Genomic DNA, 24345 nt, shown 5'->3' on the forward strand with positions numbered 1-24345 from the left:
AATGAGACACTTAAAGTAGTAAAGGAGTTTTGGTATTTGGGGAGCAAAATAACTGATGATGGTCAGAGTAGAGATGATATAAAATGTAGACTGGCAATGGCAAGGAATGCGTTTCTGAAGAAGAAAAATTTGCTAACATCGAGTATAGATTTAAATGTCAGGAAGTCGTTTCTGAAAGTATTTGTATGGAGTGCAGCCATGTATGGAAGTGAAATGTGGACGATAAATAGTTTGGACAAGAAGAGAATAGAAGCTTTCGAAATGTGGTGCTACAGAAGAATGCTGAAGATTAGATGGGTAGATCACATAACTAATGAGGAGGCATTGAATAGAATTGGGGAGAAGAGGAGCTTGTGGCACAACCTGACTATAAGAAGGGATCAGTTGGTAGGACATGTTCTGAGACATCAAGGGATCACCAATTTAGTATTGGAGGGCAGCGTGGAGGGTAAAAATCGTAGAGGGAGACCAAGAGATGAATACACTAAGCAGATTCAGAAGGATGTAGGCTGCAGTAGGTACTGGGAGATGAAGAAGCTCGCACAGGATAGAGTAGCATGGAGAGCTGCATCAAACCAGTCTCAGGACTGAAGACCACAACAACGACAATAATATCAATAATATGATAAGGAAAGTTGCCACTTACCATACTGCGAAGATGCTGAGTTGCAGATAGGCACAACAAAAAGAATGTCGCAAATAAAGCTTCAGGCCTGTAAGGTGTTCATCAAAAATAGACGACAGACAGACAGAGACACACACACACACACACACACACACACACACACACACACACACATATACTGCAATCTCAGGCAACGGTAGCTACAGTTTGTATTAGTGCTATTCATTGCAATAACAACTGAATCCTCCATAAATTATTGACTTCTATTTAGACAGACAATTAAAGATTAATTAAAGCTGGTATTAGTAGGAAGGATCCAGATGGCACAGGATGTGAAGCAAGCATTGAAGTGAAGCACAATATGTTGAGCAGGATGTTTGGCAACTGCAGGCTCCAGCTGCCTTTTAGCCACAGTTTGATGGTGGCCATTCATGTGGACAGACAGCCTGCTAGTATGTTAACAGAGGGGCTAACTCAGCCATAAATTGGATATAGATACTGATAGGGATCCTGTTGGGCCCTGGGGCTCTGCCTGCTTTTTATAGTTACAGCTGTTTTTCAATGTCACTGACACTAACATCTGTCTCACTCATCTTTTAGAGGTATGAGAATTAAGAGCTTCAGCAATGATGCAGTATACTCAGATGGTGAAGTTGTTACCCCACTATTGTTGCCGAGGATAGCAGATAGATACCCTACTTACATTACTTCATTATGGCATAGGCTTGGTAATTGGGCACAAAAGGTTTCTTCTTAGCACATTTTACATTGTATTATATCTGAGCAAATAAGTGTAATCTTGCAACAGAGGGTCATATTTTCCTTCAATTCTTTCATATTTCACTGATACAAATTTTATGATTGGAGTCCCCAAAGGGATCAGTTTCTTACAGTACATATCAGTCACCCTAACAACTGACTAGGTATATTAGTAGAATAAAAAACAAAATTCAGTGTGATTTCCTCTTTGTCCAGGATTTGAATGAGCTGCAACCTACTGCATATCAACTTATCCATCCTAATTTATCTCACTTCCCCTTCAGAAGTAAGCTGTTGTTCTGAAATCTATGCTCTCCATTTTCCACTTTGTTAGTTGTTCTGGAAGTTGTCTCTCCTGAAGGTAAGCACTACTGTGTCTTCTGTTTCTTCCCAGTTTTAACTGTTATGTATTAATAATCAAATCTGAATTGACTGCGTGTGCCATTCAGTTCCACTGCATATTGTATAAAAGGAATGTTCAGTGTTCTCAAAATTACTTAACCTGGCAGTAAAAGTTTGCTACAGGCAGATTACAGCATGTATATATGCAAAACTATTGTACTTGGGTAATGGTATCAATATTGTAGCCTATCTCAACTATACTTTGGCTATTTAATTGGCTCTACAAACTTAGTTCCTTAAATTTGTAACAGATCTTACCTGAAAAAAGGGGGGAGGGGGCGGGAGGGATAAAAATCAAAACACTTTTGGGGCTTCACCTTCTGAGTGAAAACTCATTGTAAACAAACTGTGTTTAATTACCTTTGTCAGACATTATTTGAGTTTGGTGATATCTTTGGAGTGCCACGTGAGACTTCAGTTTGCTCTTTGCTGTCTGATAGTGTGAATGTCTTTGTATGCATACTCTACAATTCTATGAATAAATATTCTTGATATCTTAACTGTATCAAATGTGTGTCATTCCTGCAACCTACCTACCTGGAATTCACATACATAACAATTCCTCTGTGGGACTAAGCAATTAAATTGGTAAGTGAATCATTTAAAGATCAAAAGTCTGGGTGATCTCTAATTATCATAATAAATTTTAGAGTTTGAGATAATTCTCTTTTATTGTTCTATCTCAGTGGCACATTTTTTAACTAGATTACACATTTTGATCATTCAAGATCAGGTTTGATCTAAGTAGATGTGTCAGTGCTCTGATATGTGATTCTGAGAGGATAAGATGGGTTGCTGAGAAAACTTCTTAGATCTGACAACGATCCTGTTAATTGAAACATGTAATCTAATTTAAATTTGCAGTTGTGGTGGTACAATAAATGAGAATTATCTTAAATATCATTACAGTTGCTGAATCTCACAAGATGAATATGTCAGCTGTGGTGAAATTTTATAGTGCGTAAACAGTCACTCAGTTGGCTCTTGTTAGTTACTTTTGTCCTATTTCTTATCTTAAAGTCAGTTTCCAACTTGCAAAAACTTGTAACATCTTTGTCCTTAGGTGTTAAGATGGAAAATAATCACATAGGAGAAAATACACCAACAACCAGTTATCTAAAGAACATAGTAAATAAACACATTGATGAAGCTGAAGATGTTTTACCGAGTTGATAGGAAACATATGTTAGAGTAAGGAAAATTCATGAGCTTCAAGCAAAACATAATTACTGCTTGTCAAGAGAATGATACACCAGACAAAGGAAAAATTGGAAGAAAACTTGTTTGGACAAAGCTGAAATGTTAAAGTTATTTCCCTTTCAATTTCCTAGTATCATTTATCTGCACCTTACATGCAGTTTTGAAACAAGTAAAAGTGCATGAGACATACAGCTTGCTTTGCTACTCATCACTTTTTCAGGTCAAAATAAAATAGAAATTCAGTTTAAAATTCAATAATTATCTTTTTTTTCTGGAATGACAGCAGATATGCTGATGGTAGGGTAATGCAATTGTCAACTGTTTGAACAATGAAGTGACTGACTACATCAGTGCTGAAGAGTGCCTATCTCTTCTCCTTCTTCCACTAAGTACAGTTGCTCATACACTTGACTGTGGGGGAGAGTTGCAGAAGAACATAACAACTGAAAACCTTTTGGTTTCTCGGTATTACTTTGCATACATACAGCTTTGTTTGAACTGACAATCATGTCAGACATGACTCAAAAACTCTTACATTTATTGCAATGGCACACACTGGGCCATTAAGGCAACACAACTTCAGGGGATAAATGTTTCCAAATAACAAAATAAAAATGAACAGCTACACAGATTCTCATTTTCATTACCTTCTTTCTTCTGTGAAGCAATTACTTGTTCATCTTCCATGGATGCAATTTCATTCCTTAGGAATCTTTCAGTTTACAACTGCCATAGGTGGCTACACAGACTAATTTTTTACTGTTGTAAAGATAGTAGGTATGCATGCCATATTATTGTATGTTCTCATCTTCTGTTGTTACAGAACAACCTCAGTTACTTACAATTTGATAAGGAGAATGCATTTGAGGAAAGCGTAAAATCACAAAAAGTCAATATCGCTGGCCAGTTGACCTATTTCTCACTAGAAGACAAAACTCCAGTTTTATCAATAGCCACATTAAAAATAGAGAAAACTATTCCTAACATTCAGAATTATCAGTTTCTTCAGCAAAGGGAGATAAGAGATGGATCTCAGAAGACTTGGAAGGATTGGAAAGTCCTCTGAATTAGATAGAAGTTTCTCTTTGTTGCATGTTACTTTGATTCCACATGATATCGATTCCTATTTCCTGATTCAGATTCAGGGGGAAATGACAAATGTGTATGTTTCAAACTGAATTAAATAAATATTATGAATGCATAACTTCTTTAGTGCTGGTGTATTTCATTGTTAACATTTGACCATCATAGTGAGATACAACAATTTACTATTATATTTACATATGACTCATTGTATTTATTTGGGTCTATGAGGGTTGCAGTATAACCTTAAATTATTTTTGAGAACTTTACTGTGTGAAATAAAACAAAATTTGGCATCAACAACCCCTGCTGTCTTTGATCAGGTAGATTGAGAATCAATTCTATGCTGACCGAATGTTAGTGATTAAGTCTTGTTCTACAATCACCTCTGAACAGGTAGCAATGCACTACCAACTACAAAGTAATATATCTATATAGGCAATGACCAACAAATATCACACATTTTAAACACTGAACTTATTAAGTAATAATCACAAAACTGACTTGTAAAAACTTGAGATTTTCTTTTGGTATTACAAAATAAAAATGATTCTCAAAATTTCTCTACGTCTTTCAACAATTTTCCAAAATTGAAACAAATTAGCACTGTATAAGTAAACAGGCAAGTAATTTTAAAACACATAAAAAATATTTTTCATTCATTTTATATCAAAATATTTCTTAGAGAAATACCAGCAACATTATACTAATGGAAGCACCAGCTTCCAGAGCTACCTGGTCCTCAGCTTCACCTTGATTCCATTCATGGGCCGAAGGATGAGCTCTGCAGTGACTTTAATATTTTCACGTCTCTCTACAGACTCAATGACATAGTTCCTTAATAGTGAAGAGAGGACAGTCTTCTCTTCCAGCAGTGCGAATTTTTGCCCTAAAAGGAAGAAAAATACTTAATTATAATCCATTTCTGGAGTACAACTCCCAATATCCATAAGGAAAAATTATCAGTCAATCATCTGGAAACCATAGTTGTAATCTATACTGGATGATAACAAAAGGTGGCCTGAATTGTGTTCGGTAACAAAAAAAATATTTTTTCTACCTTAATGTTCTGTAAAATGATCCAGCTGTCTCTGATTAACACACATTAATGAGTTAATAAATCAAACACCAATTCCCACATCATTCCCTGTATTTGAAATAGCATTTATTTGTATACAGTATTTTTCAGAATTGTTGAGGAAGAGTGCATGACAGCAGCACCCCCCACCCCACGCCCTCTCCTCCCACACCCATCCAAACATCTACACAGAAAAACTACACGTCTATGACGAAAGTTTTAGGGATTGGTTTTGAGCTAAAATTTTTGTCAAAGCAGTTTTAAATGCAATAGCCACAACAACTCAGTCAATATTAAATATTATGAATGATCGTAATGTACTTGGCTGTGGTCTTCTGTCTGTGTAAGGTTCACATTTATAATTTTGAATTTAATTTGGAAACTAAATTACTAAACATGTTAAATGAAAGTTAGCATATGGAGAGGATTTTCTGGTTGTCTACATAGTTAGAGGTTCACATTTGTTAACTACACAATATTTAATGAAATGTGAAAGAATGGAAACTACAGGTTGGAATACCAACAATATAAGGAAAAGGATAGATCTCTGCTCACTGTAATGAAGACATGTTGAGATACAGGCAGACACAACAAAAAGACTGTCCCACATTTGGCTTTCAGCTACAGCAACTGAGGGCTGATTGTAAGCAGTCACGTTTATGAAAGCAACAGTCTAGAGTGAGTGGGGAAGGGGAAGGCATTGCAGTGTATGGGTGGGGGAGAGAGACAGCTGTCTGGTGAAGCATGCAGGGACTAGATCAGGGCCGGCCAGAAATTCTGCACGCGTGCGGTGCTCCTGCACATGTGCAACTTCTGGGTCACAGCGTGCACGCCGCAGCCGTCAGTGTTCATGTAGTGCATGTTTCTGTGCACAGATGTCGCTTTATCCACTTGCTGAGATACTCTGTATGGCGCATTCTAGTGCTCTTTCCACAGCTTGCAAGCCAACCATGGGAAGGTATTTCGTGTACTGAAGATTTAAAATACTGTCACAGTCTACTCATTGAGACGTCTACTTTTATGTTAACAGTTTAACCCAGTAAGACAAGTAATACAGTTAACAACCGTGAGTTTTTATTAAGGCAGCTTGACTGACGGCACGTAAATACACCTAATGTTTTTGATCTAGTATTTAAGAAAGAGAGCACTTACCGACTTCCAACGAACCTTAGTCACGATTTCAAATAACACTAAACCAATGCAACTAATTCTCGGTGCCCTCAGTTACATCCACATAATTTCTGTCTCGATGACCTCTCGATGATCACCTGTACCATTATTGCTATATTTTTCATTAGTTCCATCTGAAATCTGCGTAATAACCGACAATTAGATGAATGTTATGTTTTATCGACTTCAATTGAGCGTAGCCGTTCACACATTAAAAAAAAAAAAAACCTAAATGTAAGTCTACAACAATCGGTTTAATGACCAATTTTCCTGATGATAATGTAACATGGAGCAGAATGAGGCAATAATGCACAGTTAGTGAACAATAATTTTAATTATGAAAGGAATAAATCCAAACACGTTTATCACTGGTCATGCGAAATGATATAGTTAATATAGGATACAAAAGCACGGCTCATTGACAAACGCAAGCACTTGCGGGAGATTTTCATCACTGATGCTTGATCGAAATGACCGAGAACATAGATTTGCCGTCCTTTGCTTTTTCACAGTATCTGCCATTTCTCAGTACTTCTCTGTGAAGGTTACGGTCACCAGGGGTAAACGAGACCGGATATGTTGCGCTCTTGCTTGTACCGCATAAACAGGGAAGAGGAGCCGCCGCCGTTCATTTAGGACACATGTCTAATAACAGATGTCGCTGTCGCTCGCTGTCGCACACGTGCGCACATGTGCAGCAATTCCGCACGTCTGCACACTGTGCAGCGTTTGGCCAGCCCTGGACTAGATGGAGAAGACTGCCAGGCACATCATCAGGAGGCTGTTGGGCAGGGAGCTAGGGGGGGGGCGGGGGGCGGTGGGTAGGTAACTTATTGTCAACACATTAGGAAGTGGATGGGGGAGGTAACCTACTGTCATGACAATGGGGTGGGTGGGTAGGTAAGCTACAGTAGGTAACCTACAGTCACCACACCTCCATCCATCAGTTTCCACCCCATCTGTCATATCACTTCCTCTCTATTCACATCCCCTCACTCTCACTGTGTGTTGTGCTCTGCCAATGCACTCGCCCATCTTTCTTCTTCTCCGCTAACCTCCCCCCCCCCCCCCCCCCTACCACCATCTTGCCCCAGCCTACCGAAACTACACCTGGCAGTCTTGTCGTGCCTCCATATAGTACCTGCACACTTTACCTTACAGCACTCTTTATCTCCTCCCACCTGTACCTTGCTGTCCCTCCCACTTTCCCATTTCCTTGCCGGGGGATGTGGCCGAGCGGTTCTAGGTGCTTCAGTCTGGAACCGCGTGACCGCTACCATCGCAGGTTAGAATCCTGCCTCAGGCATGGATGTGTGTGATGTCCTTAGGTTAGTTAGGTTTAAGTAGTTCTAGGGGACTGATGACCTCAGCAGTTAAGTCCCATAGTGCTCAGAGCCATTTGAACCATTTATCCCATCCCCTCCAGATTGTGTGTGTGTGTGTGTGTGTGTGTGTGTGTGTGTGTGTGTGTGTGTGTGTGTGTGTGAGGTGGACTTGCTTATGTGAATGATTATGTGTGTGTGTGTGTGTGTGTGTGTATTTTCTTTTCTGAAGAATGTTTTAGCTGAAAGCTAAATGTATAGCAGTTTTTTGTTGTGCCTGTCTGCAACTCAAAATGCCATCTTTTTTATATTGTTAACACAAAGTCAATTTGGTGTACAAACATTGTACAGTTAATTAAATGTAGGAAGTGAGAAAGGACACACTGAAGCTGAAGTTCAACAAAAGTGTAACAGCCAGGACAAAATCAACATTGAGAACGTATGAACTGATGTTCAGCAAACAAAATTTAGACCTAGAAAAGCACTTAATGTCAACAGAAAAAGTACAATGTCAACAGATCTAAAAAAAAAGTAAGTTACCTTAACTGGGAAACCACTGAGCCAAAGGAAAATCTCAAACTGTTCAGATACAAAAATACTTGGGCAACCAGTTCAATGAAGAAATCCACCATATAAGCAAAGTATTGTTTTTATCAGATACACATGGTAGAAACTGTGTGAAAATGCTTAATCATGTATTACCAAGCACCCATGTTCACATAATTTTTAAAGCCTAATACTTTATTCAGAGACATTACTCATAACACACAAAATAAATCACTCTGTTTAGGAAAAAATGATTATGTCATTATCCTTCATGGAGCAAATGACATAAATGAGAGAAAAGATGAATTTGAGCAGACCACTGAATGAAATTATTCCAAAAACTATGCAGAATCAGTTAATATTCAGCAAAATACCATATAGATTTGATAACCCTGGAGAAACCCACAGTATATTTTAGATGAACAAATATTTAATGAAAAGAGCTACAGTGACAAACCACATAAAAGTAATCAATGTAAACAGGTTTCTTCAACAAAAATTTTTGACACATGGATTTCACATGAGAAAGTTAGGGAAAACTAAGCTCTGTGCAAATTTATTGAAAGTGCTAACAAACAGTAGGCCCACTATCAAATGCCTCACCCCTGTCAATCAACATATTCCGTCTCTATGTGGCTATAAGTGGAACCACAATCTGGACTAGATGGGAGCCTTAACAGTTGTTGCAAAACCAACAAAAGTTGCAGAAGTGGAAATACAGGCTGCACCACTACCACATGCAGAAAAGAAGAAAGCAGCCACAGCAAATAGAATCTACATCATCTCCTGCTGATGAGATACCAAGTCCTTTAAAGCACTGTGGTCACATAAATGCTGTAGAAAGTCTTGTACAGCACACAGATATCTGTGTTCAAGCAGACCCAAAAAAATGCCACAGAGAATTGAGATTTTTTATGGGATGCTACAATAAATCCCAATTGCAAACTAACTTAGCATCCACTGCCACACAAACAATTCTGTGTTCCTACAAATTGCCCCACAACACACTAACTCTTCCTCCTTGTGATAACTCCTCTATTTTGTCTTTACACTTAAAATATTGGGTCCCTAAATTATAAGACTGGTGAACTTGGTATTCTTTTGAAAGACAATAGCAAAATTATATTATGCTTAAATGAACATTGGCTAAAAGAAGAAGACATAAGACTGCATGTTCCACCAGGTTTTCATCTAATTCCAAATTACGGAATGACCAATGAAGGTTATTGGGGATCCTCCATGTATATATAAGTAATGATCTAGACCTGAAATGTACTGTTCTGGACTTCAACAACTTATCTATTAAAAGTGTTTTTGAAGCAGCTTTATACTTCTGCCAACAGTAAGGCTTTTAACTGTTTCTGTATATCAGTGCCCTGCAAGTGATGCAGAGAAATTTACTGAATGCTTAGAAACCTTATCCTGCATGTACAGAAATGCATACAATAAAACACGCTAATTTTTGGAGACTTAAATATTGATAATGGAAAAATAACACAGCTTAAAAATATTAATTCAGCAAATGTGTTGAGATGATATAACCTTCTCTTTACAAGTCAAAGTCCCACAGGGCTCAATTCTGCCTGTATAACTTTATAACAAATGTACACAAAAGTGTATTTGAACTAGGATGTTTAATGTTGATCAGCTATCAGATCATAAAGGTAATTAATTACTGATAAATTGAAGGTAGAACAAATTCTGTACTGGGGTGTTAGATTATTAATTGATAAGAATATTAACACATATAGGGAGGAAATAAAACTTGTATTATATGGGAATACTGTATTACTTTCTTCCAGTAATATTGAGGAACGCTTCAAGAAGTTCATGAACATTATCTCTAAAAGTTTTAATATCAATTGCCAAAAGATCAAGATACAATATAGTAATAAAGTCAGAAGACCCAGGCATCAGACACAAAATAAATGGTTTATACCTGACTAACAAAAGCTGAGGCTCTTGGTAATTTTTTGCTATGAAAAAGTAAAAAGTGGTATTGTGGATGAAGCCACTTAGAGCAACCTCAAAGGACATTACAGGTTACAAATCAGAATAGCTAAATGTAGGGGAAATGAACAGTACATTGAAAACTCAAATAATGAACTCCGTATTGACGGGAAGTTAAAACCTAGTCTTCCTTCCTTCTTTTTTCTTTCTCTTATATTTATGAATGGCATCGTGCAAAAGCCAAATGCTGTCGCGGTTTATAGCAAGAATAAGGCAAGCGTGAGTAGGTGGATAGGAACGATTCCCAACTGTAAGGCTACCAAATAGCCAGGAGCAGGTCGAAAAAGTTTAATTAGAAGATATTTCGTCGTTTAAAGAAGGTTGTGTACTTTAACACGCAAGCTCTGTACAAAAAATATGCCGACGTATTCATGATTAGTCTCGGGGGAACAGTTCGTAGTAACCCCTGTACAACAAGGATAATCAATTGCTCGCGCACCTCTATCGCTAAAAAGCGACTTGTCTTAATCTAAGGAATTTTCTAGAATTTTTGTCAAGCATAACGACTTAAAGATCAAAAAGAGCTGTGGAGTATGCACGAGAAGAGGCCTTCGAAAAGAGGGATCTAACTGGGGTGCAGAGTGTGTAGTTCCTCTCTGTGCAGCAACGTGTTTCAAAATGCGTCACACAGAAAACGACCTGTAATGTAATCTCTTGTGCAATACGTTCTGTTTTCTAGAACCAACAAAGATGATGATGGTGATGTTTGGTTTGTGGGACGCTCAACTGCGCGGTTATCAGTGCGCGTGTAAATTCCCAATCTTTGCTCAGTCCAATCTCAGCACTTTCATGAATGATGATGAAATGATGAGGACAACAGAAACACCCAGTCATCTCGAGGCAGGTATAAACAAGGAAATTATTTTAATGGCTGAGCGAGCTACTTAGGGCAACTACACCAAATAGCGCTAGGGGAAATTACCACTGAGGAGATGTGCTGTGTTTATGGTGTGATACTTCCCATGTTCGTTAGTACGTGTCGACGACGGGTGTCCTATGCTGACTCCAAAAAATATGCCTACGGATGATTTTATGGATCACAGGTTTTTGACCTGTAAGGATATCAGCACGCCTCACCAATGCAGTTGCGCGGTCCTCCGCTGAAGGGCACGTAGGCGAAGGGGTGCCTGCCCTGCACCCTCTCCGGCAGGAAGTTGTCCGGGTCGAAGCGCTCCGGGTCCGGCCAGTATTTAGGGTCGCGGTGACTCTCGTAGACATGCAGGACCAGCATCACGCCCTCTGGCAGCTTGTAGCCACCTGCGATGCAACAAGGGACCTCTTTGTAACCACTCATTTACACATTGACTCTTGAGTGAAGCAGCAGCCCACGGCCAGATTTGCCTCTTTTATTTTGTTATGGTACAACCGAGACAGACACAAGGAAAAAACGCTCCATGTCCAGAAATGTGTATTTCTCCGCCACCTATTTACAGATTTGTGTGCTTTTAACAATCTTTAAGTGATTAACGCTGCATGTTCACATTTTAACGTAAACGCGAGGAAAGCAATTCCAATTGCCAAATACTGATACATTAATAACCGATGTAACTACATGAATGTTGAATGCTGGCATGGAAACGTGCATGCATTGTGTCGTACTGGTGTCGGATATCACTTAGTGGGATGGAGTTCCATGCCTGTTACACTTAGTCGGTCAATACAGGAATGGGTAATGCTGTTTGTGCATGACGCTAAAGTTGCCGCCAGATGAGGTCCCATATGTGCTCGATTGAAGACAGATCTGCAGTATGTGGGCGAGCGTTATCCTGTTGGAAAAAACTCCCTGGAATACTGTTTGTGAATGGCTGCACAACACATCGAATTAAAGATTCAAGTGCAAATTTGCAGTTAGTTTGGGTGGAATAATAGTGAGAGTGATCCCACTGTGTAGGGAAGCAGCCTACTCACGCCGTAATAAATGCACATCAGTCTTTCCATTGTGTGCCAGCCAGTCCGCTGTAACTAGCTCTGACGTCATAAATGTTGCGCAATACTTTAAAAATCAAGTAAATAACCTAAAATGTTTCTAGCATGTCAGGAGTAATATTAAATTAATATGTGTTGAATATCAGTTCAATAACTTTAACCATTTTCGAAATTTGGACGTTTTTCTGTAAAAATCATTGGCGCAACAGAAAAGAGCTAGAGATTTAAAAATTTATACTTAGATTCCTTTTCAATAATAATTTAATAGAAACAGTACTTTGGATCTCACAAATTAAGATTTTAGTTGAAATTCATAATTTTCTGGTTTTTGTCTTAAAACTTAAGGAAGCAAGATAGATTAAGTAGGCTGATAAATAAGGCTAGGGTGTTTATATTTAAGTAGAATGGAGATCCGCTATAATCATAAAGATGTGAGAAGTTTCATTTAAATAACTATAAAACTATAGCGATAGCGTATCTCAAAAGGGCAAGTGCAGAGCTCGTCTACTGCGTGCAGTGTAATTAAATTAATTCTCTCTCCCAAAATATTTAACTTAGCCACGTCAAACTTTTATTATGATTACTTACCTGTGTGCTGAATGCACATTTAAATTAAGAGCTTCATCGCCCATCAGCAAAAGAAGCTATGATTTATTCGGTAACTTAACGTGGTGCATTACTAGCCCAGCGGCTAGTCGGGAGAGCCGATTTGATCAGGCGTTCCCTTAGCCGTCCGCACCGCGGCTTTATATATAAGAACGCTGCGCGAGGAAGAAAGGCCCCAGTTCTCTCCAGACGCTGAATAACACGCAATCTGTGTCGGGAGTCGCGTCGCGTCGGTATCATTGCTACAAACAGCCTCGGATGCCGTATTAAGTTACTCGAGATACGCGTAACCATAAAATCATTTCCAGTGAAGTGTTAATTCTGGGTTGACTTTAATTATCGATATTCAGTTTGCGTATTGTCGTATTTTCACGTGCCGCCGCGGGACAAACATTCTACCATTAGTTAGCGTGGCGTTTGATGAACCTTATCATCAAATTATGGCGAGCATTCATTTAAATGTTTAATTTGGACAGTTATAGTAGCATCAGCGCATTAGACTCTGAACTGCTCTGTTAGTTAGATTGTGTGGATTCTTTTGTTTTCATCTGTGACTTTCAGAATACAGGACGTTTTTTCACGACTGTTTTTGATTATAAATCCCAGACAGTCTCCTAATTCCTCAGAGCTATAAGCTGTAACTACAAGTGTATTCTCAGATGAAGTGGGGACTAGGAATTCTAATTACAGGCTTCACGTTTTGCTAATCACTTTCTGGTTGCCAATATTGTAGTTAGAGAGCCAGTGTTGAGAACGGCGAAAGACAGCATAAATAACATTCTAAATAATAGGAACTGGTTTTACATTCTACAAACCAAACATTTATATAAACAACATAAAATTGATAAAGATAGCCACCCGCCGCCCCACAACTGTCCTAGGAAATTGCACTCCAGAGCATAACTGCAGCTGTATGTTTAGTGTGTCTAGGTCGCAGACAAACTGGTTGTAGGCGTCCACCTGGTCTCCTCCTAACCAACGCACAGCCATCACTGGAACCGAAGCAGAACCAGCTTTCATCACAAAACACAAGGAGCTCTCGCTTGATACCATGTTAAGTAGCAAATCGCTTTGCTTTTGGATCAGTGGAATGCACGCTACGTGTCGTCTGGGTCGGAGCTGTCCTTGAAGTAACCGATTTCTAACAGTTCGTTGTGTCACTGTGGTGCCAACTGCTGCTCGAATTCCTGCTGCAGACGCAATACGATGCACCACAGCCATACGCAGAACACGATGGTCTTCCCTCTCGGTAGTGCCACATGGTCGTCCGTAGCCCGGTATTCCTGCGACCGTATCTTCCCGTGACCATCGCTGCCAGCAGTCATGTATAGTGGTTATATTCCTGCCAAGTCCTTCTACAATATTGCGGAACAACCGCCTTATTGTAGAGGTATCACACGACCTCGTTCTAATTCAGTGAGCTGTTGATAATGGCGTCGTCCCAACTGACATCAGCTCACTACGTCGAATCTCAAAGGTATTGACGCTGGCGACCGTTGCAGCGCGTATCTGAAGCAAACTTGATATGCATTCTCGTGGTGGTGCTGATAGTGCCACTCTTATGTGACTGGCGCGAAATTTGAAATGATGTCGTCTTTCAATAGGCCAGATACATCGAGTGTTGAACGTGCCGGACTGTGATTTGCAGTCTTACATTCAGTTTGATTTTGAAGGTTTTTAAAAATAAATGAGTTACATATTCCTATATATTTCAAGGTCTTATTTAAAATTTATTTCTACTGCAATGCAAGATACGGGAGTAATTTTAGGGTGTCGCTACAAATAATGGGCTTACATACATTGTTTCAATGAAGATTTTAATGTCTTTCCATTTTCCCAAATTGGATCATCCATTATTCTATACTATAGTGAGAAACTTGACAATGGGGTGAAGGATGTTATAAACATACCGAGGGAAAAAAAGAAATTTCATGATCTGATATGGTGGGAAGCTACTTTGTTGCGTAGTAAAATGGTAAGAAGCTTCCAGCAACAATTTACGAGTACAGGTCGACGGTTCCTATCAAATTACGCAGATTTTTTTTCATTAAGGAAGCACTAACCCGTCAAGACAAGGTATTTATTTCGAAAGATCTTACAATGAAAATGTATGATATGGACACAGCCCAGCTTTCTTCAAAATTCCAGTCGCTTTACAATAGAGTCAGAATGGAGTCATAACTTCGTTCACACAAAGAACCCACTGGAAGCAAAATTTCTTGATAACTGTAATTTTCTAGTGTAAATAGTATCTAACAAATAGATGAAAACAAAGTATTGATCTTCCGCTCACTGTTTATATTATTTCCAATAAAAAAAAAGAAAAATACAAAAGTCCGTTCTTCTCGATGTCAGAATATGGACATGATCCATATTTTTACTGTCAGTGGTTCACATGTCCTGTGCATCCCAGTATGTGCATCACAGTAAGGACAGCGTTCAGTAATCTATAGTAAGTACAAGTGAGCAGAAATGAATATGAATGACACCATGTGCCACATCACTTAGAGTCTACCACTCAAGATCGATGTGATACGTTTTGAAGGTATTTGTCCACGTATTTGAAACAGACAGCTGATAATGACACAGTCACATTTATAATACGTCAACAATCATTACTGGTTTTAGCTTTACATTATTACGACACAGCTTTGTTCTCAAAATTCCGACAGTATCGCAGAAAACGCAAGCACTTTTAGTTTTACTTTACATTAATTACAAACAGAAGTGGCAACATTTTGTGGATTTTAATTTTGTAATGCAGATTTTTTCTTTATCTTTCCTGTTATAAAATCTGACACTGCCCTAAACGGGTAATGGTATTTATCGCATGGGGAATGTAATTGTGTCTAAAATGAAAAAAAGTGTAGAAAGATAATTAAAAGTACCTAACTACAGCTAGTAATACGATGCGAGGTATTCATAAATCTGTAGAATGAATTTTTATTTCTTACTAAAAAACTTTAGTCCAAAATTAGTAATAACTTTCTCATATATACGGGACGCTGTTGTGAACCCATAGCCTCCATCCATCACTATTTGAACAGGCTATTGCCAAGTGCGAATGTAAGATAAGGGATAGCTGCCAGTTAAATGTCCTGAACCACATTTCATGAAATTGTGAACACACACAACTGCGCACTGTTCAATGCCATTGTACGAAGTGATAACTCATCGGAAGTTACATATCCTGTCCGTTAAGAGTATATAGAAGAAATCCAAAATGTAGACATTGTCTGCGGCAATATTGCTGACTATTGGACGTAGAGGAACCCCTTCCTTGTGCACCTTAGCCAAGCCATAGAATCTGGGTGGGACTGGTGCTTTAGCCCTTAGCTGCCTAACGGTCTTTTCTGGAAGGCCGGTTTCCTTTAGAAGAGCCCTGGTCTTCTTATCCACCCTTTCTGTGGCTTCCCTTTCTATTGGTCTGTATACCGGGTCATCTAGACGAGAATCTCATCTACCTGGACACCGGTTTCCAGCTGAGCTAGGCTTGGAACCCAGCACTCGATCTTCTGAAGACGCAATGTGGGCAACATCCAGATCCCAAGGGACACAAGTATAAAGATGGAATTAGCGAAAACAGCCCAGTACATGTAACAAAGGACGTACACAAAATGATACCTCAGACAACAGACACAATATCTGAGGACGTTCTTCCGAGTCTCGAGCGACAATTTGAACACAATCGGCCTGAAAATAAAACTGCAGCTGCTCCTGGCGGGCAAGAACTTCGGAGGGAACGCCTAACCGGGCATACAACGGTAACAGAACGTCCTAATTCACAAAAGGACTCAAATGGCGGCAATCGGAGTATAAAACGTCTAGTAGAGCTTGAACGCCATTCAGAACTTAATTGAGGTATATTGATAACGTATAATAACCACAAAGTGCGCGCACAGCGTTCGGAACAGCCGCGACTAGAAGAAAACGCTACAGCCGTTGCTATTGGTCGTTGCACACCACGGAAAGTGCGCCAGACGCTACGCGGACCGCAGAGGAAACGCCTAGCACAACGTAGGCATAAATACCGGACTCGTTCCACACCGGAATCAGTTGAAAAATATTCAAATGTGTGTGAAATCTTATGGGACTTAACTGCTAAGGTCATCAGTCCCTAAGCACAGTCCATTACTGCAGCGCCTTAGACCGCTCGGCTAATCCCTCGCGGCTGGAATCAGTATCGGACAGCACCTGAAGAAGACTGCGAGTCACGCAATTGAAATATCGTGCAGCAAAGACGCGAATAACCGGCAGAAACCTGATTAATCAACATGACAACGCCTCGCCGGGAAAGCCTGAAGAATTATGTTGACACTTGTTTATAAGTGTATAATGTTTAACAGGTATTACGCTCTAGACTATTCACGGAAGCTGTCTGGCCTAATGAGGGAAACCAGTCGCCTTGACTGGGCCGATGTCACGAGTTTCTGTTTTACAAAAATGTTATTAACCATGAAATTTATGACTTCTCTTCTACTGTAGTGAAGTACAGTGAACTCATTACAACCCCACAACCACACCGTCATGTTAGACACGTCCATGAAATTTGCTACGCCCCTCCATTATCACGTAAATGATTTACATGTGATATGTCTTTGCACGACAAGGTGCTGAGAATGGAAAATGCAAGGCTTTCAGGTTACCAATGGATGACACTGCTGAAGTCCAGCGGAATATCAGCGCAACGATCCAAAGGGAAATCATAAAGCTTCCCATCTGGAGCACTCGCCGAAACAGTCCACATTCACACCTATTCTGTCATTTCAATTTTTCCGTTATACTTAAGGGGTAGTGGCATACCTGTAGATTCAAATGACACCAGATTACTACAGCATGAATTTTTGATACAAGCCGTCCACTCTGTCAGGTATATAGCGAACAAGAGTTCCAAACCCTGTCAGCAGATGCGATGCTGGCCGTTAAATTGCAACATCTTCGACCTATTACTAATTGTCCGTATATGGTATAATAATAAGAATATTTGATTAAACCACCCGTATAGCTGTGCGTGTTAAAGCGCCACTTTTGAGATGGGGAAGTGCGCCCAGGGATCAACGACTAGGGCCCGTGCGCCAGCCAGCCTGGATGAGGCTTTAGGCAGTTTTTCACATCCAAGTACGTGAGTTCTGAGCTGGTACCCAAGTCCCGCATCAGTTACAACGTTCGCAAACATTTAGTAACCTCTCGCTCTTTTTCGCAAGAATAACAGTATATGCAAACAGATGGGATACACATATTCCTCCCTGAGGGATAGTGGTGTGATCACAGAAAGTGAATTTAGCCACCCCGTAACTTAATCATCCGTTAATAACCATGGCGATCCTGTGTCGTTGTGGGGCAAAGGCAAAGAATACTTGATTAAATCTGTAGCGCTTACCGGCGCAAAATTTGTGACTCAGAGATGGCACTTATGGCATCAAGAATGACTCTAATCCCGCTGGATATCGAGACGAAATGAGCTTGGGTGACGATATTTTTACGTCATTTTATGGTGCTTCAGTTCTATGCCAAATCTTCAAATGGTTCAAATGGCTCTGAGCACTATGGGACTCAACATCTTAGGTCGTAAGTCCCCTAGAACTTAGAACTACTTAAACCTAACTAACCTAAGGAAATCACACACACCCATGCCCGAGGCAGGATTCGAACCTGCGACCGTAGCAGTCCCGCGGTTCCGGACTGCAGCGCCAGAACCGCACGGCCACCGCGGCCGGCTATGCCAAAGCCGAACGCGCGTAATGGCCAGAGGATGGTGGCGCGACAGTCTCTCACCAGCCTGGCACATGTTTCCAGTGGGTGAGTTATTTGGAGAACGTGATGGTCAGGGAAACAGGTGGGCACCCGCTATGATAACCTTTTATTCTCTTGTTGAAAGATAGCGGTACAGAGACGACAGTGCCCTGCCTTCTAAGACAGAGCACAGATGCCGGTCGCAAACATATCAGAAATGTTAATTTGTCTTGTCCAAACTACTCGCTATACGGACTAGATGTGATCATGTTGTGCATCCAGTGGCATTCCATATCATCATACCGTGTGATGTCTCATATGCTGATATAGAATGTAATATGGCAACGTGCGTAATCTTCAGAGTCTACACTCTTAAGGACATTCATCGTGTGGCTGTAGGCAGTAACAGATCTTTTCAGAAAAGACGACGTGGTTTCAGTGTTGTCGTTAGGCGCGCAAATGCAGACTCTCTGCTGCCGCGACAACGGAAGCTGCAACAGATGGTCGCTCGGCTAACAGTCTGTGGTGCTTCAGCGATCGTAGCACGTTCTATGTGGATACTCGCCTTGATCCAAAAATTTCCTGAGTCAAAATACGTGACAATATCATCCTGCACAGTCGAGCTGTCCTCTCGGGCGCTAGACACGTGGGGCCGCTGTGATCCTGCATGACACTGAGTACCGCTCTGCTGAGCCCATAGATACTATATCTGCTTGACAGTCTTTGGATCGCGACCAACGTGAGCAACATTATCGCCGAACGAATGGTAAACTTTTGTCTCGATAAGCCGTGGTCTTGAAGCTCTCGAATTCCGATTCTTGGTGGTAGACGTTTATCTTTCTTACATGACGCATAATACGATCTTCTTATAAATAACCAACATTGACATTAGATTTCTGACCTAAAAAGATGCTACGTAATCATTCCTCGCATGCATAATGTAGACAGCATCACTCCTACCTATTTTGAGATGTCGCTCTGGAAAGCTAATGGTTTGCCTATTCAAGCAACTTACGAGCCGCTTTCGTGTTGTTACATTTTAATAATCCGTAGTGTGTAAGAGGTGACAACGCGTCGAGCGCAAAGAGTATCAATGAAAAAAAATCTCTTGTTTTTTATTTATATATTTTGCATGATTCCGACCCAAGAGCCCTTACATCCAACTAGATAAATGTTTCTCATAAGTAGCAGAACATCACAATAAAGGGGCAAGCATCTATCATGGAGGCAACAAAAACCCCACAACATGGTAAGGTACAAAGAAGTTTATACTCAAGGCGAACAAAAATAATGCAAAATCGCGGGAAATGGAGGCTTTAAATGCATATGCTAGCCAAGCCAGCCTGTGACTCTGTTGTATTTGATCACGAACATTGCCTGTGCAGTGTACTCAGTACGTTGCAAGTGTTGCTCGTCGTAAGAATAGAGTTCTGTGTAGTTGCGAGTGTATTATATCGGCCGGCCGGTGTGGCCGTGCGGTTAAAGGCGCTTCAGTCTGGAACCGCGTGACCGCTACGGTCGCAGGTTCGAATCCTGCCTCGGGCATGGATGTGTGTGATGTCCTTAGGTTTAATTAGTTCTAAATTCTAGGCGACTGATGACCTCAGAAGTTAAGTCGCATAGTGCTCAGAGCCATTTGAACCATTTTTGTATTATATCGGAGCTAGTGAAGTCGAACGTGGGCAAACTATTGATCTATATATGGTGGGTGCTTCCGTAACCAGGATAGTCGAAATGTTTGGTGTTTCAAGAAAAACCATAGCGAAGATTTATACCGTATACAGGGAAATGTGAAAAACGTCGTCATTTTACGCAACTGACCATTAAAACTGCTACACCAAGAACAAAATGCAGATGATAAACGGGTATTCACTGGACAAATATATTATACTAGAACTGACATGTGATTACATTTTCACGTAATTTGGGTGCATAGATCCTGAGAAATCATTGCCCAGAACAATCACCTCTGGCCGTAATAACGGCCTTGATACGCCTGGACATTGAGTCAAACAGAGCTTGGATGGCATGTACAGGTAAAGCTGCCCATGCAGCTTCAAATCGATACCACAGTTAACCAAGAGTAGTGACTGGCGCATTACGACGAGCCAGTTGCTCGGCCACCATTAACCAGACGATTTCAGTTGGTGAGAGATCTGGAGAATGTGCTGGCCAGGGCAGCAGTGGAATATTTTCTGTATCCAGAAAGGCCCGTACAGGACCTGCAACATGCGGTCGTGCATTATCCTGCTGAAATGTAGGGTTTCGGAGGAATCGAATGAAGGGTAAAGCCACGGGTCGTAACACATCTGAAATTTAACGTCCACTGTTCAAAGTGCCGTGAATGCGAAGAAGAGGTGACCGAGACGTGTAACCAATGGCACCCCATACCATCACGCCTGGTGATACGCCAGTATGGCGATGACGAATACACGCTTCGAATGTGCGTTCACCGCGATGTCGCCAAACACGGATGCGACCACCATGAAGCTGTAAACATAACCTGGATTCATCCGAAAAAACGACGTTTTGCCATTCTTGCACCCAGATTCGTCCTTGAGTACACCATCACAGGCACTCCTGTCTGTGATGCAACGTCAAAGGTACCGGCAGCCATGGTCTCCGAGCTGACAGTCCAAGCTGCTGCAAACGCCGTCGAACTGTTCGTGCAGATTTTTGTTGTCTTGCAAACGCCCCCATCTGTTGACTCAGGGATCGAGACGTGGCTGCACGATCCGTTACATCCATGCGGATAGGATGTCTGTCATCTTGTCTGCTAGTGATACGAGGCCGTTGGGATCCAGCACGGCGCTCCTCAACCCACCAATTCTATATTCTGCTAACATGCAATAGATCTCGACCAACGCGAGCAGCAATGTCGCGATTCGATAAACCGCAATCGCGATAGGCTACAATCCGACCTTTATCAGAGTCGGAAACGTGATGGTACACATTTCTCCTCATTACACGAGGTATCGCAACAACGTTTCACCAGGCAACGCCAGTCAACTGCTGCTTGTGTATGAGAAATCGGTTATAAACTTTCCTCATGTCAGCACGTTGTAGGTGCCGCCACCGGCGCCAACATTGTGTGAATGCTCTAAAAAGCTAATCATTTGCATATCACAGCATCTTCTTCCTGTCGGTTAAATTTCGCGCCTGTAGCATGTCATCTTCGTGGTGTAGCAATTTTAATGGCCATTAGTGTAGTTACAAAGTAGATGGCAGTGTCTGAGGAGTGATGGTGACGGACGGTCTCTGAAGTTGATAGTGACACAAAATAAGAGAACGAGAATTATAAATTCTCTGCAGAACGGAATATCCCACTCGCGAAGGCTCTGGGCACCAAAACAACACGAAGGAAGCCCCACAAGCAGGACATTGCTAGGCGAACTGGAATTCCGAAAACATTCATCAACGATGCAAATACCCTTAACGGGGGAATGGTGCCGAAGCCGTAAAACCTAGATCGTGGAGCGATGGAAGAAAGTAATTTGCTAGGATGAGTCTTGTATCACACCTACTTCTCGCTGGGTTTACATCGCATTAGTGAAACATGGAGGGGCAATGGACATGATTTGGGTAGTCATATAATGTGTTCCATGGGCCCCGTGTATACTCTGCAATCGCATTAATGCGAAGGATTATGTGACCATTTGGCTTATCAAGTTCATCCCGTGGCACATTGTTTGTTCCCCAATGGTGATGCTGTGTGCCAAGTCGAGAGGACCCTTGATCACATAGCCTATGTCGTCCAGAGTTAGTTTTGTGAACACTAGGATGAATTGTTGCATCTCCCTTGGCCCACAGGGTCACCATACCTCAATATTATTGAGCCACTGTCGTATACTTTGGAGAGGAGGGTGCGTGGCCGCTGTTCGCCTCCAGCATCGTTTCTTAGACTGGACACTATTTTGTAAGGAGAATTGTTATAAGATTCTCTTGAAAACCGCACAAGACCTGTATTTATCATTCCGAGGCGAATGGAAGCAGTTCTGAATGCCAACACGTTTCCTGCACAGTGTTAGGCATGGCAGTGTGTTGAGTTTTTGACACTTCCATATTTTTGTCCATTTCCTGTAGCACACATACTCGTTATTGTTAAACTCTATGGTGGCCCAGTCACGGTGTTGGTTTTGTGAACTCTACTCTCTGAGGACGGGATTTTCAGACCATTTTAGAAAACCCAATGCTTTCCATATCACACATAGCTTTCCCCAGAGAGGACGCTCTCTTTAAAATTGCAATGCACCGATAATTATACGGAATTGTGACTCGATAGCGCTACCGATGGATTCAGTGTGTGAAACCCCCGAATCAGGCGACTTCCGGTCTTTTAACAACCATAAAAATCGATGCGAAGTTGCGAAAAGTGGGCCAGAGAATTTCCAGGCCAGAGTCGGGCGTATTATCATTCTAAGAACACTGACCCGAGAGTGACACTGCACCAATAAGAGAACGCTAACATTAAGGGTCCCGTTTTCGTGATAAACGTGTCAACGAACCATGGGAGTATCAGTCGCAGTATTTAAGACAGTGTTGCGTAAGTCTGTGGCTTTCAGCGGCGATAACGCCGCCTGCTTGCAGAAGCCACTGTTCAGCTCATCCGCTACTGAACATAATATTTACTTGGCTGACGTAATGTTACATAGCAGTTTTGTCTGTTGTAGGCTACCCCGTAGATCTCCTAAAGGCGTCACCTAACCAAGGCTATCGTGCAAACTTATGCAGAGTATGCTTATTGTCTGTTACGGAAATTAACGCGCTAAAACCACGTAACAAGTAAGTAGCTTCCTAAATGACAAGAACTGTGCTAAATATTGCAAGTGACAACTATTACGGTTTTTAGACTGTAACCCGTGCAAACGAAAAGAGTGTAAAGATCTAGCACAGGAATTGTGTCTACGCTTGGATCTATCTCTACACGGAGTAAGTGTTGTCATAAGATATAAAGACAATCACTTCGCGATATTATGCTAGCTGACAACCCGTAACAATTTTATCGAAATAAATTTTGCGCTCGTTCCACGCTGTTTTTCAGAGAGAGAGGACTTCCTTTATGGAGCAATCCGCCTCATTCATTCAGCGATCTCAATGAAGTTAGCGAGGAAAAAAAAAGTTCAGATGTGTGTGAAATCTTATGGGACTTAACTGCTAAGGTCATCAGTCCCTAAGCTTACACACTACTTAACCTAAATTATCCTAAGGACAAACACACACACGCATGCCCGAGGGAGGACTCGAACCTCCGCCGGGATCAGCCGCACAATCCATGACTGCAGCGCCTGAGACCACTCGGCTAATCCCGCGCGGCCGAGAAACAAACAGAGTGTTAGGAACGTCATCATCCATAAGTGTCTTAATCTGATGTGTTATCGGCTCATAGGGGAAGGGAGGCGATGAATGAATTTTCATTTTGCAGGGAAATGTGCGCCGATATGAAATTTCCTGGCGCATTAATTCTATCTGTCGGACTGCGACACGAATCGGGGACCACTGCCTTTCTCGGCCAAGTGCTTTACCAGCTGAGGTCCTTGCTTCGAGTTCCGGTCCGGCACACAGCTTTATTCTGTCAGGATGCTTCATATGAACGCACGCTAAGCTGTAGACTGCAAATTCGTTCTGGAGACAATCCTCCAGGTTCTGGCTAAGCCGTGTCTCTGGAGTATCCTTTATTCTAGGAGCGCTTGTCAAGCAACTTTCGTAGGAGAACATCGGTGAAGTTTGGAAGGTATGAGGTAAGGTACTCGCGGAAGTAAAGTGATGAGGACGGGACTTAAACCCGTGCTCGGGTAGTTCAGTTGGTAGAGCAGTTGGCAGCGACAAGTAAACGTCCTGATTACGGGTCTCGGTCTGCCACACAGTTTTAATCTGCCATAAAGTTT

At 41.3% G+C, this 24345-nt stretch overlaps 1 protein-coding gene across 2 annotated transcripts in view; it reads right to left on the reverse strand.

The window, feature by feature from the left end:
- Window positions 1–4206: 4206 nt before the first annotated feature.
- Window positions 4207–24345, reverse strand: part of LOC126412215 (cytochrome P450 4C1-like) — a 98918-nt gene continuing 78779 nt past the window's right edge. Inside the window, exons 11-12 of one of the 2 annotated variants that reach the window (XM_050081700.1) lie at window positions 11273–11452; window positions 4207–4958 (exon numbers count right to left, since the gene is read on the reverse strand). In XM_050081700.1, the coding sequence (XP_049937657.1) occupies window positions 4801–4958; window positions 11273–11452 (338 nt within the window). In that variant the 3' untranslated portion in view covers window positions 4207–4800. The remainder of the gene's footprint in view (window positions 4959–11272; window positions 11453–24345) is intronic. The other variant, XM_050081701.1, reaches the window with a different exon arrangement.

Source organism: Schistocerca serialis, chromosome 7, assembly GCF_023864345.2.
Source record: "Schistocerca serialis cubense isolate TAMUIC-IGC-003099 chromosome 7, iqSchSeri2.2, whole genome shotgun sequence".
Taxonomy (NCBI): domain Eukaryota; kingdom Metazoa; phylum Arthropoda; class Insecta; order Orthoptera; family Acrididae; genus Schistocerca; species Schistocerca serialis.